The sequence below is a fragment of the Hippocampus zosterae genome, chromosome 13 (assembly GCF_025434085.1).
Source record: "Hippocampus zosterae strain Florida chromosome 13, ASM2543408v3, whole genome shotgun sequence".
In the NCBI taxonomy this organism is placed as follows: domain Eukaryota; kingdom Metazoa; phylum Chordata; class Actinopteri; order Syngnathiformes; family Syngnathidae; genus Hippocampus; species Hippocampus zosterae.
In genome coordinates, this window is record NC_067463.1 from 19,733,466 (window position 1) to 19,747,361 (window position 13,896).

Genomic DNA, 13,896 nt, shown 5'->3' on the forward strand with positions numbered 1-13,896 from the left:
CCGGCGCTGCGACAGTAGAGCGTTCACACATGCAAATTTGCTCCGGCGTAGCAACAAAATACATCAGTGCAACGCCGGAGCAAATGTGTGCCGTGTGAACACCCCTCATGTTGATTTTTTAAACTGGCGTCAGTCAGTGTTGAGACTCTCTACATTTTTTTAGGATCAGGGTGTTGAATGACAAGCCCCCCCCCCCCACCCGCACCCCCCAAAAAAAGAGACTTGCATCACCTCAGTCCCCTTTTCCCCAACAGGAATATATTTATTGAAAATATTTTCAAGTGATAAAAAGATGGCTGATTAACAGGAAAAAAACGACGAGGCGGCAAAGGTGACACCAGCGTGACCCTGAAGATGATGAGGACAAAAAAACGACGACATCATGCGAGTTCGCTGCCCCTCGTTACAATTTCCCTCTATGACACTCAGCAAAAATTTTTTAATAATAATAATAGATCAATGCTCACGAGGATGATCTGATTCTAAGGGCTAAATATACATTTGCAAATAGACTCTCGTATTTTTTTCTTTTTTATAAACTTAGCACAGGTACCATTTGTGGACAAAATGCATGTAAGGCAACTGATGAGCAGCAGGAGGCGCTGCATCTCAAATGTGTTTTTTCTGGTAGATTCACAGCTGAACCTTTTTTATGTGTGTGTGTGTGTGTGTGTGTATTTTTCTATGATGCTGAATGATCATTAAAAGTGACGCAAAGGTTCTACATACTCTTTCTGGCACTTTAGTGTTTCTTTTATATATAGCTGCTAGCAACTACGATCTGTACAGATTCTTGCATAGTAAAAGCAGCTGATGGTCTGATTGCCAGTCCCCCCACCCCCGTTCAAAACTATCCCTTTACGGTCAACTGGCAGCCTGGCCCAGTGAACGCACTTTTTCAAAAGCAAGGCGTCATTCCACAGTTGTGACCAATGTCACGGTCCCGCAAGTACAAAAAACGGGTGCCATGCGTCTCTGCTGGCCCATGTGCAACATGAAAACAGGATTACAAGTCCCCCCACACCCCCCTCTCCCCCACTACCGTTAAGAAGAGCAGAAGACAGGTCCTGAAAACCGGAACGAACCTCCTCTCCCCCAAAATGAGCCCCGACACCGCTCGGAAAGTGAAGCTAAACAAGCAGATGAGACATCCGTCAACTGACCGTTTTGGACAGGCTTCAATTAAGCTCCACCCGCCTTTGGCACATGGATGGGGTCGTTTCAAGCGCACCCTAGAGCGACTCCCAACAAAATCAAGAAGGGATAAAAATCAAAATAAAAAAATAAAATTAAAAGCCCACATTCATGCATGATCACGTGTGGGTGTGTCCCATAAAGATCAATGCTGGCTAGTAAATCTGTCCAAAGAGGGAATGTGCAGTTGTGGACGCTTGTGGAGTTCTTTTTTCTTTTTTGGTCCTCAAATGTTAAAGAAATGCAAAAGTCAAAAAGTCTCATGAGGTGTCTTCTCTTCTGTTCAAGTCCACATGGCTGGTGCTTTGTGTGTGCGTGCCAACCTCCTCATCCCCGACCACACCAGAACAGACCAGACGCCTCGCTGATGAGTTCAAGTGCTAAGCTTTGAGGTGAGCTCACCTTCCCACTGGAGGAGCAGGGGGGGCTCCTCGCAAAATGCCTGGGGGAAAGCAGAAAAAAAAACATCACACTCATGGACACCATGAACATACAACAACAAACGAATATGGAGAAAATGACAGTGTGCGATTCGCATATCCTACTGGAGAATTGCGAATTTCCCCAGTGTGGCGACAAATAAAGGTTATCTTATCTGAACAGGAGTGCCCCCCCCTTACCCTTGCCACTCTTGCTGGGGTAGACCTTGTTGAAATGGCGATACTCCTCAGGAGGCGGCAGGTCCTCCATGGGGTGGAAGTTGAACTTGGATTCAAAATCATCTAGATCGGGAAAGCAAAAGGAGGCCCGTCACCTCGCGGCGGGGGCGCGAAGCTATGCCGGCTGCAGGGGGCGGACGACTCACCCAAGATGGACTTTGAGGGCGTCGAGATCGAGGAGTGTCCGTTGCGAATGGGCGGGGGCGGCGGCGGAGGTCCGGCGGGGGTGCGGGTGGACAAGGACGAGGAGGAAGACGAGGAGGAGGAGGAGGGCGGCGGCGGCCTGGCCCCCCGGCCCGCTGGCTCTGAGCTCTGGCCGCGGTACGGCGGCGGCGGTGGAGGGGCGTCGCGGTTGCCGTTGCGGGTGTTGGAGAGCGGCGCCTGGGGGGCTGCGGGCCGACGCACCAAATCGTCGACGCGTATGATGAGGGGAAAACATGGAATTCGAAAAGCGGTTGAAAATGAGACGGTGGCAAGTCATTTTGATCAGAGCGACACGCAGAAGACAGACAGTGGCGGGCGGGCCAAAAGTACGTTTGGATGCCAAACGGTGGCGACGGCGAGCGGCGCGGAGGCATCGAGGCGACCTATCGAACAAATAATGGGGACGTCGGAGAATGGACCGTTGTCCTAAAAAAAAAACAACAAAGTCAAAGGGACTGCCTCCCTTTTCACCCCTCGGCCGTTACGACGTCTCCGACGCATCTCGACAGCGCCAACTTGTACGACAAGCGCTTTTGCCGCTACCGCTAACGTTCGCCGATTTGACCCCCGCCCCCTTGTATTCGGGGGCCAGCAATATGACATGCTCTGCCTCGGTTACCTGCTTCCGCAAGTCCTCCTCCTCCTTCTGATCTCACGGTGACTTCTACCATTTTGATACTACTTGGCTACTTCTGCTACAACCGTGACCACTTCCAGGACCTCAAAAAGTGTGGTCGTATCTTCAGTATTTTTGTGTTTTGGAACAATCGCCCCTCGACACCCATCCCCCCCCCAGCCCAGGCCAACTTCCCTCTCGTGAAAGTGCATGGGGGACCCTTCCTTTTTCAGTTCAATAATATCATGAATGATCAATATGTTACCTGCTCTGCGCCCCGGAGGCTCCCTGGCGGGAGGCGGCGGCCGACCGCCCTGCGGGGACGGCGAGGAGGAGGAGGAGGGCGGCGGGGGCGGGGCGTGGTTGCGCCCCTGCGCCGTGTGCTTCTTGGTCAGAGAGTTGTGCCTCTGCGGCAGCTCCGGGGCGCCGCCTCCATCCGTCTGGGCCGGCCCGTTGGAGAGCGACGTGTGCATCCTGTAGGGCGGGGGAGGGGGCGGCGCCGAGGACCCGCCGGCGGCGGGCGGTCGGCCGGAAGACAGGGCGTTCTTGAGGGCGGCGGAAGGAGCGGGACCTCGGTTGGGCGTGGGCGGCAGGGGCTTCTGAGCCGAGGAGGAGGGCGCCGACAGCTTCAGGTTGGGCGCCGGCGGAGCGTTGCCGCGGCCGCCCCGGCTGAAGGGCGGCGGAGGCGGGGGGGCCGACGTGCTGTGCTTCATGCCGCCGCCCGGAGAAGAGGAGCCGCCGGCGTTGTGGGGGCGGGTGATGTCGGGCAAGGAGGGCCGGTGGGAGCGCTGGTGCTCCGGCGGAGACGGCGACGCCGAGCGGCCCGACGGCGGGCGGGGCGCCGATGGCCGGGACCCCGGCGGCCTCAGGGCGGACCTGCCCACCGAGCCGCCCGATGAACCGTCTGAGGGAGGCGGGGCCACAAATATCAAAGTCAGGCAACACAAATACGTCAACCGGATACCTACTTTGTTTGGGTGGGACCGACAATATTCTACTTCCTGTTGGATTTAAAAACTGTCATAATACTAGTAATAATCAACGCTCTCCCATATGACATAAACAAGTACGCGACACAAAAGGATGAATCAAAAATGTACAAAGTGTGTGTATTGAATGAAGTGTTTGTGTTGCATTTTGACCTCCAGCTGGTCGTAGCTTCGGCACGCCTCCTTGGAAAAGCCCCCCCATCCCCATTGGACCTCCTCCTCCTCCTCCTCCTCCTCCTCCAGATTCTGTAAAAAGACAATATCAATGATGCGGCTCACGAATGGGACCGGACTGCCGCGGGACTCGGCAAGGAGACCAGCAGCAGATGCCACAACATTTGCCTTCGGGCACGACGACGGTGTGTGGGAAATTGTAAACAAACAGTTTCGTTTCACGCGTTGCTAGCTTGTGATGAATCTGCGCATGGCGAAAAAGGTCAATTTGCGCCTCGGCAAAACGCTTCGGACAAGATGCGCTGCTGATGATGATTACATTTTTTGTGTGTTAACCAAGAAGGTTAAAAGGTCAACAAGACATCGATTGTGGATTCGGGCTACGAGTGTGGCCGGCGCCGAGCAGACTCGCGGTGCTTGGCACAAGCCACAAAAGGGACTGTGTTCTCTTCTGGGACACCAGAAGAGAACACTGGAACAGGTTGGAGTCACTTCAAGTACACTGGAGGCTATTTCGGCTATTTTTTTTCAAGGTGGAATTCTACAAGACGGGAATTTACTGTTTGGCGAAAATTGTCCTCAAAACGCCCAAGCGATTTACGTTGCCTTGACTTGAAAGAGCCGTTTTAAAAAATATATTTTCACGTAAAATGTGATATGATGGCAAAATGGCCGATGCGAAATGTTTCGGCGCGGGTTTCCAGAGGATAAAAGCATCCAAAGATAGACTTAAGGAACGGATTGCTACTCACTTTCGATGACGGGGGCGCTGCGGTCATTGACCACGCCCACTTTCTTCAGCCTGGCTCCCTTGTGGATGTCGGACAGCAGGGCTCCCCTGCCTTTGGCCTCGGACGAGCTCAGCTTGGGAGGGGCGGTGTTGGCCTGCCGTAAGGAGGGGTGGGGGGTGGGGGGTCTTGAGAGACTGGAATGGGAGGGGGGGCTACGGCCGGCTCAAGCTCACTCACCTCATGGAAGGTCGGGGGAGGCGGGGGACCGGGAGGGGGCGGAGGAGGGGGCGGGGGCATCCTGTCGCTCTGGTGGCACGCAGTTGGACCTTTTCGTCTTCTTGAAGGACGCCGCACCCCTCAGTGCCTCCGCTGCTGAGATGTGCTCCCACTCCTACATCAATACATGCGGGACATGACACATCGAAGCCGAACGATTAAAACCATTTAAATGGACCCTGCAGCGATATTTCTGTATGCGAACCCGATCTTTTTAGACCATGGCTCACATTTTATGTTTTACACCCCTGACGCGACAGATCAAAATGAATTCATTCTGGACCAAGTCTGAAAAGACGTTCAAAAACATATTTGGGAGTGAATGAGTTAAGAGCTCGGACCAGCACCTAAAATCCACGTTAACTACTCGAACCCCGCCTTGATGTGCTAAATGTACGGCGCACATTATTAGTCGCCTTGAGTTGCGTACACGCATCTCGACTAACTTCTTTTGACAAGGAGTCGGTGGCTGCGAAGCTGCAGTTTGGCGAGGGCCTCGCATGATTTGCAAATCAGCCTGCAAAGCAAATCGCCGCATTCCCCCGCGTTGTCACTCGGTTGCGGGCAGAGGCATAAATGCATTCGGTTTCGGTGGTGACGGTGCTGCAAATGATTTTGCGGACCCCCGCAAATAAGTTCTGCCTGTAACATGTGACGCGGCTGTGCGCGCACATACCGGCTGACTCAGGTCAAGTCTTTGCATCTCCCCAAACAGGTTTTTTTTTCTTGTCGCTGCTCGCTGTGGAATCCGGCCCGGCGAGCTGGTGACTACACTGCTCGCTCAAGCAGAACCTTGGTAGACGAGTCAGGAGAGGAAGCGGGACGGGGGTGGGGGGTGGTCTCTGGACGCTCTGAGGTTTTGTGACCAAAATTATTGCGCACCTGTGAAATCAACTGTGGTCATTTGTAAAACTGACTTGACTGGATGGACCCTGCGCCGGAACCACAATCGGGGTGCTACAAACATCGAGAGTGATTTGTTTCAAAAATAAATTTACATTTAAAAAATACTTTTTTAAAAGGCAATTAAAAAAAATCAATTGAAAGTGATTTGTCCAATGGAAAAAAAGGACAATTTAACGCTCAACTCGTAGACATCTGTAGTCAACCTAATGCGAAATCTGCTCAAGTGGGCGGAGCCGTGCCACATCACTTCCTGTCTCTTGAACTCCTCAGTCAAAATATCCTTTTTTTTTACCTTCCAAAATGGACAGTTGGAACACGCTTAAGACGAATTGTCTCCTAAAAGCCCCTTTAAAACATCCTTTCATATGATTTCGACGTGCAACAATTCAATCCCTCGACACCTGACGATTCACGAACTGACAGCTATTTGGAGCATCAATTCATCGTTTAGAGATCCTGTTGAACTTACAACTGTCCAAATCCAACGATAATTGCCGCCTGTCAATGGTTAATATTTTTAGGTTCCCCCAGTGCTCTCGAAAACCAGACTTATCTTTGTGTTGTTGTTTTTGTTTTTTCAAAAAGAGGCAAGTAGAGATCCAGTCGTCGATGAATCTTCAAATCCCTCCTCAAAACTCACTTGTATTTTTTGGCATTCGACTCAGCATGACTTCGATTTGTTCTTTGTTTTACTGTTCGGTACTTTCTACCGTCTTTGTTGCCGATTTGTTTTACTGTTTATTGTATATGTTAAATTACTCCATGTACAGCATTTGTATGCAGCCATGGCTGTTCTAAAGTGCCCTATAAATACAATTGAATTGAATTTTCAACCATTCATTGACTGGGACCAATAGTCAAACATGCACACAAAATGAAAACAATTGCTAGGAACTGCTATAGGCCGCTGCTCACGCCCTGACACTCACACGCAGACTAACCGGCCAGCCAGCTCCGGCTCCACGTCATACACCAAGCCACGCCCCTTACAGGCCTACGTTCAACACAAATATTACAGTACGTACTGGGGCTCAACCAATATGGATATATTTGAAAGTGATGCCAATTCCAAAAATTGGCAGAGCAAAGTTTCAATCAAAACAGCACGAGTAACACAAATTACTTTGAGACTCACAGTCACGTAATTTTGCAATCGCTTTGTGGTATTTCGTTCAAATACACATTACATTACAGTTTCTGTAAAACAGGAGCCGTAATATTTGTCATGTTTGGGGAGGGGCTGTTAACGTATTAAGAACTTAAGTTTGATCACCAAACAAGGTATAGCTGCACTTCTTCATCTGTTTAATTAAGCGATGTTAACACGAGCCAATGAGCCTGGTAGTCGCCCCCTGCAGGCAGGCTAAGAGACGGCAGGGATCACAGACACGGAAGTTGTTCTTTCAACACGTTCGACCAACCGGTCGCCCTTTCGCCACGATTGTGTCCCTCATGGCCTCGCTGAAGATCTAAAACACGCCCAAAGAAAGTCTTTGCGTTGACGGTCGCGAGTGGCCGAGGTTCTGTGGAAGGCCTAAGTCGTGCCAAAGTGTCGCCAAAGACAAAAGTGGCATCTGTTGTATTGTTGACGCCAAATCACGGTAGAAGAGCAAACGTTTCCCATAAAAATGTTCGACTTTTATTGCGGGATTTCAAAATGTTTTACCAGGTTCAACTCCGCAGAGGTAGGACGAGCCAGTCCCGGCGCCTAGCTTTAACGTCAGCGGTTATTCAAAAAGTAAAGTCAGCTCCAGGTTTACTCACCCAAACTCGACGAAGAGGCGGTAAGGCGACGTCGCCCAAAACAACATGAATGGGGGGGCGGAGGGGAGTATCGTTGAAGTAAATCCTTCCTTCGGTAGTAGGCGGAGGTTCAAATGTTAAAGACAGGCCGCTGGCAAAAACGAAAAACACCCACACACACCACGACCAGCGACCGGGTTAGCCTGGTAACGACGCCCCGCTAAGCTTCGCGCTCCACGGCCAGAAGTGGTTAGCCCGAGGGGCTAATCGTCCGTAATAGTCTATGGTGGCAGCTAGCAGGTTAGCCTCGAAGCTAATGTGCTAAAGTGAAGACAACCGCTTAGCATGTAGCTGTTTACTTTCAGTTGTCAGCGGCCAGCGGCGACAAAATTAGGCGACGACTCGTCGTTTTCCTCCTTTTCGGAGGCGGCGATGGATCCCACCGTCGCGGAGAGACCTTTCGATAGTTTGTCTTTGAAGGTGAAACTTTTAAGCGCACCACTAACGGCTTCGCGGAGCCATCCCGTTTTGCCGTTTGGGCTAAGGCGCTTTCTTTCTCACGCAGCAGACTTTTTTATCAGCAAGCCCGGAAACGAACCCAGCAAGCCAGCGACACAAAATGGAGGGAGGTAGCTCTGCCGGCGGTGCGTTCAAAGGCCGCGGACACTGGAGTGTCTGTTACTGCTGCGATCCCTCGAATCCTCCCGGGTGGCTGTTGAATTTACATTTTTTAAATCAAGTGGATGAACGCGAGCCTTGTGAGGATAAAGCGGATCAGAAAATGGATGGATGGATGGGGTAGGTGGGTGAATGCAAGCACTCAAAAAGCAGGCTTTTGGGTTTACATGAAAAAAGTATTGACATTGGCTGCACGCAAGGAAATATTTACCAACAGGAATATTATTTTATTTTGTGCAATATGCATGTTGCTGAAACGTGATTTAATTGGCATTTTAGTACGATAGCAACATTGCAACGGGGTGAACTGTGACCCATTGTCAATTCAAATATGCCGTGCTTTTGTTAATTACGTCAGTTGTGACAATGTTTACGACATACTGTATTAAAACACGCCTGTTTTAAGTCGGCCGCTTGACAAGACAACACTAAACACAATTTAAACGCATCAAAGCCACATCCAGACTATACGGATAATGTATCTTTCACATAGATTGGGAAGTTAGCAATGTTAATTCACCAATCCATATAAAACACGGTGAACGTCGCCGCTCGTTAGAACGAGTGTGGGTGACGCATGCGCAGTTTCAACCAATTTATGGACAGAGATCCTATTCTGCCCCTAAGACACTCAACAAAAGGCTTTCCGATTCCACTGATGACCTCCTATTTTGTGAGACTAGTTAATATCATATGTCAAGTAAATGGTATTTAGGTATTTGGCGAAGTTGACTGTTTTGTTTTTTGTGAACATTCGTCTAACCAACTTGAGCGACAGGTGCGATCGATTTGCGGCGCATTTACGACAGAAGGCATTTGGGCAAAACACAACCAAACACTTTTGGAGCGCAAACTCGGGCATATCCATATTATATGGGTGATAAAGTATAAATGGGAATGTATTTATAAACATAACTAACTTACTTCACTGACACAAAAAGAACACGGTGAACATCGCCACCCCCCACCAATCCTCTTTTGGAGAACATCTCCGGTCGACACACTTTCCGGTAAAGATGGCGCTGATGGCGACCCTGCGGAGGACATGGCGTCTGTTGCCATCGGGACCCTGGGTCATTACTCCCGCCGCCGCCTGCTCACAGAGCTCCGTTAGTGGCCACTTGGTGCCTCTGACCTCGCTGTCCAGACCTCCGTGGCCGGAGACTAGGCCGGTGCCGGAGGAGGAACAGCGGCGGCAGCACGCCGCCCTGACGAGCGCCGTCAACCGTCTGATCGAGCAAGACGACTTCGGCCGCCTCTTCGCCGTCGTGCACTTCGCTGGCCGCCAGTGGAAGGTGATTTGGGGAAACATACTAAATATTAAAAATTAGAAAATTCGTGGAACAAATCTTTGAATTCCGAGTAAGTTTACTGTCAGCGCGAAGACGTCAGACGATCAGGAAATATTCGTGCCTAGGAACCCGTTCAGGTGAATTCAGAAGTTTCATTCAAGGCAAAATAGTGCTTTGTCTTAGTGCCAAAGAACTATGTTGAGGTGAGTTGAGGAGTGCCACCATCTAGTGGCATTTTAGTGCCCTAGGAACTATTTTGATAAAAGCAGTTCTTTGCTGCAATCTTGTGGTATCTTTGGTGCCAAGGAACTATGGTGAGGTGAGTTCAGGAATTTCTTTTCTACAAAAGCAGAACTCGTCACTATTTTGTGGGATGTGGGTGCAGAGGAACAATTCGAAGAAATTGAATGTTCTGCCAAAGATCTATGTTGAGGTGAGTTGGGGAGCATTATATAGGCGCAAGTGGTGCCGTGTTATCCTGTGTAATTTTGTTTCCAAGGAACTATGTTGAGGTGACTTTCACAAAGAAAAAAGTATGGGCCACTCCGGCGCTCTGCTCAAGTGATGTCGGGCTTTGGTCCGTCCCACAGGTGACAGACGAGGACCTGATCCTGCTGGAGAACCACGTGGAGGCGGCGTGCGGCGATCGCCTACGTCTGGAGAAGGTGCTGCTAGTGGGGGCGCAGCACTTCACCCTGGTGGGCCGGCCGCTACTGGCCAAGGAGCTGGTGCGCGTGGAAGCCACAGTGCTGGAGAAGACGCAGTCGTGGCCTAAAGTACACATGCGCTTCTGGAAGCGCCACCGCTTCCAGCGCAAGAAAATCATCGTGCAGCCGCAGACCGTGCTCAGAATCAACAGTGTGCGGCTGGCGCCGGCGCTCACGTGACAATCAAACCGCCCCTAATCCCCCCCCATCCCCGCTGCTGTGTGACAACTCGGCGTTCGGGTGGACCCACATTCTCAAGTTCGTGGCGAGGCAAAACTGTGGAGTGTGTGTGTGCCTGAAATGCCTTGCTCGCGACAAGCTTTTACTCCTGCGTGGACTATTCAGCACACTAGTCCGAATATCACGCGTGTATGACTTGAGTGGGCACTTATAGAAAGAAGGACCAGATGTTACGAGTGAGGCATATACGGTACTTGTTGACAACCGCATGCTACTCGTTAACATTTTGTACAGCCCTGTGCCAGCTGACGTGAACTAGTGCAACTATTAGCCCCACTAATAACATGCAGTGCGCACAATTGTCATGCGAGAGTTGGAGGAAGTCATGGGAAAACGCCTTACTAGTGCTGTAAGAACTGAATAAAGTTCATTCTGTCTCTTAGAATTCAACTTGTGGGTTCCTTTCGCTCAAGATATTTTTTATAAGGTTATTTACCTGACACCATTCAACAGATCAATTGTTCATTAACTCATTCACTCCCAAAGACGTTTTCAAATGTCTTTTCAGACTTGGTCCAGAGTTGGCTGGTACTGAATGAGTTTTAAAAGCATTTGGCCCACTCAAGATATTTTTTGTAATGTTAAAATGGTTATTTTATAAAGGTAAAAAAAATAAAATCGATCGCAAGTGTTTTTTATTTTATTGAAGGTCCTTCGGAAAAGGGCCAAAGCGAGCCCAGGTAGACGTGACGCCATCAGGGCACTATCGTCTTAACAGGCAGCGCCCAACCTGACCGTGACATCGACATCACGCCTTCACATTTGTGCGACATTGACGTTCTTCCGCTTGCGCATCACAACAGACTCCCCCCACCCCTTTCTCTCGTGCATAAGAAAACCAGAGATGAAAAGAGCAAGCGGAAAGGAAGTGAAACCGTGAGGGATGGGCTTTGCGATTGGGCCTCCAGTTGTTGTTTCAAACGCTTTGCGCGAGTGCATTTTTCGTAGGTTTTGTGTTGCACATGGTTTTTGCTGTGCGGCTCGTCTCCGACGCGCCCACTCGGGTGGCACCAGACCACGCGACTGGTTTCAAAAGAGAATTTCTACGATGATTTCTATAAGTCTGATGAGATTGGTCCAGAACATGGAGTCCTCGTCATCAAAGTCTCGGCGGTCGGTGGCGTCCGCCTCCGATTTGCGGGCGTCATCGGCCGGGGCGCCCGCGGCAAAAGGGTCTAATGGAGCGACGGGGTCTCGATAGACCCTCATCTCAAAGTCGCTGCGGCGGTGCGACGGGTGCCCGTAGACGGCGACGCCCACAGGCCGCGCGAACTCGGCGGGCACGACCACGGCGTCGCGCCCGCAGGTGGCCGACTGCAGCTTGTAGGCGTCGAAACTGGGCCTCAGCGTGGCGTCCGACACGTACAGGTCGGCATCGCCCGTCACGCTCAACATCTGCAGGACCACGGCCCCGTCGTGGTTGAGCCGCAGGTAGCTGTAGTTGCCGGCGCCCACCTGGCCCCGCACCACATGGAGCAGGACCCACTCGGCGTCCTCCGGCCGGCACGGCGGGCAGCGCAGCAGCAGCAGGACAACGATGGCGGCGAAGCGAGGCGGCGTCATCGCGACGGGCACGAGCGGCTGTCGGTCGGTCGGCAGGGACGTCACGTGCTGGACGCCGCCTCGGCCGCACCTGCACAATCACATCACGTCACTTTCCACGGCCAGGCAACGGCGCCCGTTTTCAAGCTGCCTCTTGACGGGGCTGACGTTCTGCTTGCCAGTTGCACATTCGCCGAGATTTGTACGTTTCGCCGGGAAAAAAAAAACTCACCCGCTCTCTGTTTTTGTTTTGTTCTTCTACTTCTTCCTTTCATAACTTTGCTGCTGTGAATTGGGAATTTCGCCATTACGAGACTAATGAAGGTTTTCTTATCTTATGTTAGTGGCATCTGGTATTTTGCTGTACTGTACTACTGAGAGAACATCACAACGATCAAAGGAGGCTTTGTTAGCCAATGTTAATTCCTACAAAATTTACTTCTACATGCATGTATACCATTAAATTTGGCCTTATAAATAATTTTTATACTCATACACATGTACCTAAACGAGAGGAGGGTCTGAGGGGTCACTACCTCGGGGATTTTCGTTCTCGCGGGTGGTTTTGGTCCCCATTACCTCGGGGATTTTCGTTCTCGCGGGTGGTTTTGGTCCCCATTAACCGAGAGATTTGGGATTACTGCGGCAGTCTTTCGAAACCCGGATAAACAAACATACATAAACCGATTCAATAAAAACGGTCACAACCTACAATTTATTTATCAGCGTTTTTGGAACACTTCGTGTTGTCAAAAGTGGGTGTCAATTCCACGCGGATTTTGGTCCCTGTGCCCCGCGAAGGGAGGAGGTCGTGTGTCAATGACTTCATCTTTCCAAAATTACACACGTACCTTCATGAACACTTTGTCCAGAAATTGGCGACGAATCATAACTTTCCCAAATACTCATCTCATGAAAGTCCTACCTTTAAGACTCGCAGCGTTATTAAATATATTTACGGTCATTTGTGTGAATCCGAATGGAGAGGTCTCACACCGACTTACGGACTGCATGCCGAGGACAGTTTTAACAGTGTTTGCCATGTTCTCGCAAACAATAATTTGTTTTCGTACCGAAACGCACACTTGATCAACGCTCCCGACGAGTTTTGCTTGCGGAGACAAAAAAATGGATTTGTTGGCCTTAGTTAGCTACTTAGCAGTTAGCCGCCAAGTAGCGACGAGTTCACATTTCGCTCAAGTCGAGAGTGGAAACGACTGCAAAACGCCACCAAACCACAGACACGCGAAAAGAGGGGGGGGGAGACACGTCACTCATTAACGACATTGATTTTTTCCCCCCAACACGCTTCTGTTCACTTACGCGGCTGACAGTTGCTCCTCATTTGTTTCTTCTTGCGCACAACAACCTGCTGGGCAAAGTTGCTCTTCTTCACCGCATCGCCACCGCCACGAAAAAAAAACGCAATGGCGCCCTCTAAAGGAAATGCAAGTTATTTGGCTTGGACTGAAATCCGATTCACCTGGAATTTCAGGTCCAAATCGGCTGTACTTTATTAACATTACACGACAATAACAGCCTCGTTTTGATTATTAATGTAATCGAACATGACGTGCTTCAATGAGAATTAAACGGACGTTTAAGTACCATGGGAATTTAAACGGATTTTGAAAATACGTTCCCATTTACAGGGAGTAATTTGGTGGCCATTCATCATATTCAAGCATCTATATACGTTGTTTATTTTTTTACAAGGTGACGTCCATGAAATTAGGCAAGGGCATCAAGTTCTTTCATAGAGCCCAAGTTGAATTGAGCAGTCGCCCTAAGTGCCCGGTATGGAATGTTTTCCTTTTCACCTGTCAAAAATTCGTCGGATTTCGCATCCCTACTCCTCGCCACCGAAATAAACGACCCAAAGAGCAGTCAATGTGAATTTTACAGCACTTGAGTTGCGTGCACGTGGCTTTTCTAATCGGGTTAC

At 50.2% G+C, this 13,896-nt stretch overlaps 3 protein-coding genes across 6 annotated transcripts; 1 reads left to right on the forward strand and 2 right to left on the reverse strand.

Annotated features, from left to right (window-relative positions):
• Nucleotides 1-236: 236 nt before the first annotated feature.
• On the reverse strand, nucleotides 237-8,157 carry wipf2a (WAS/WASL interacting protein family, member 2a). 4 transcript variants are annotated; one of them, XM_052083334.1, is made up of 9 exons: nucleotides 7,950-8,157; nucleotides 7,514-7,602; nucleotides 4,805-4,958; nucleotides 4,589-4,721; nucleotides 3,816-3,908; nucleotides 2,939-3,577; nucleotides 2,000-2,242; nucleotides 1,815-1,916; nucleotides 237-1,636 (listed from the first exon to the last, which is right to left on the reverse strand). In XM_052083334.1, exons 3-9 carry the CDS (start codon nucleotides 4,862-4,864, stop codon nucleotides 1,593-1,595), a joined length of 1,314 nt encoding a protein of 437 aa, XP_051939294.1. In that variant the 5' UTR covers nucleotides 4,865-4,958; nucleotides 7,514-7,602; nucleotides 7,950-8,157; the 3' UTR covers nucleotides 237-1,592. The 4 variants fall into 4 exon arrangements, with proteins under 4 accessions (XP_051939294.1, XP_051939293.1, XP_051939296.1 ...); XM_052083333.1 differs by having other exon boundaries at nucleotides 7,514-7,643; XM_052083336.1 differs by having other exon boundaries at nucleotides 3,816-3,896; nucleotides 7,514-8,138.
• An 801-nt stretch (nucleotides 8,158-8,958) lies between these two features.
• On the forward strand, nucleotides 8,959-10,794 carry mrpl21 (mitochondrial ribosomal protein L21). The gene is made up of 2 exons (XM_052083390.1): nucleotides 8,959-9,465; nucleotides 10,053-10,794. Exons 1-2 carry the CDS (start codon nucleotides 9,187-9,189, stop codon nucleotides 10,347-10,349), a joined length of 576 nt encoding a protein of 191 aa, XP_051939350.1. The 5' UTR covers nucleotides 8,959-9,186; the 3' UTR covers nucleotides 10,350-10,794.
• Nucleotides 10,795-11,392: 598 nt separating this feature from the next.
• Nucleotides 11,393-13,386, reverse strand: c13h6orf120 (chromosome 13 C6orf120 homolog). The gene is made up of 2 exons (XM_052083392.1): nucleotides 13,275-13,386; nucleotides 11,393-12,042 (listed from the first exon to the last, which is right to left on the reverse strand). Exon 2 carries the CDS (start codon nucleotides 11,970-11,972, stop codon nucleotides 11,439-11,441), a length of 534 nt encoding a protein of 177 aa, XP_051939352.1. The 5' UTR covers nucleotides 11,973-12,042; nucleotides 13,275-13,386; the 3' UTR covers nucleotides 11,393-11,438.
• Between the last annotated feature and the right edge of the window lie 510 nt (nucleotides 13,387-13,896).

What these genes read in the sequence shown, in the direction of transcription:
- wipf2a (XM_052083334.1), bottom strand. Translation starts at nt 4,864, where the DNA reads ATGCCCCCGCCCCCTCCTCCGCCCCCTCCCGGTCCCCCGCCTCCCCCG. An exon ending in CTCCCCCGACCTTCCATGAG is followed by an intron (nt 4,722 to 4,804) that starts GTGAGTGAGCTT and finishes TCCTTACGGCAG; the next exon opens with GCCAACACCGCCCCTCCCAA. An exon ending in CAGCGCCCCCGTCATCGAAA is followed by an intron (nt 3,909 to 4,588) that starts GTGAGTAGCAAT and finishes GTCTTTTTACAG; the next exon opens with AATCTGGAGGAGGAGGAGGA.
- c13h6orf120 (XM_052083392.1), bottom strand. Translation starts at nt 11,972, where the DNA reads ATGACGCCGCCTCGCTTCGCCGCCATCGTTGTCCTGCTGCTGCTGCGC.
- mrpl21 (XM_052083390.1), top strand. Translation starts at nt 9,187, where the DNA reads ATGGCGCTGATGGCGACCCTGCGGAGGACATGGCGTCTGTTGCCATCG. An exon ending in TCGCTGGCCGCCAGTGGAAG is followed by an intron (nt 9,466 to 10,052) that starts GTGATTTGGGGA and finishes TCCGTCCCACAG; the next exon opens with GTGACAGACGAGGACCTGAT.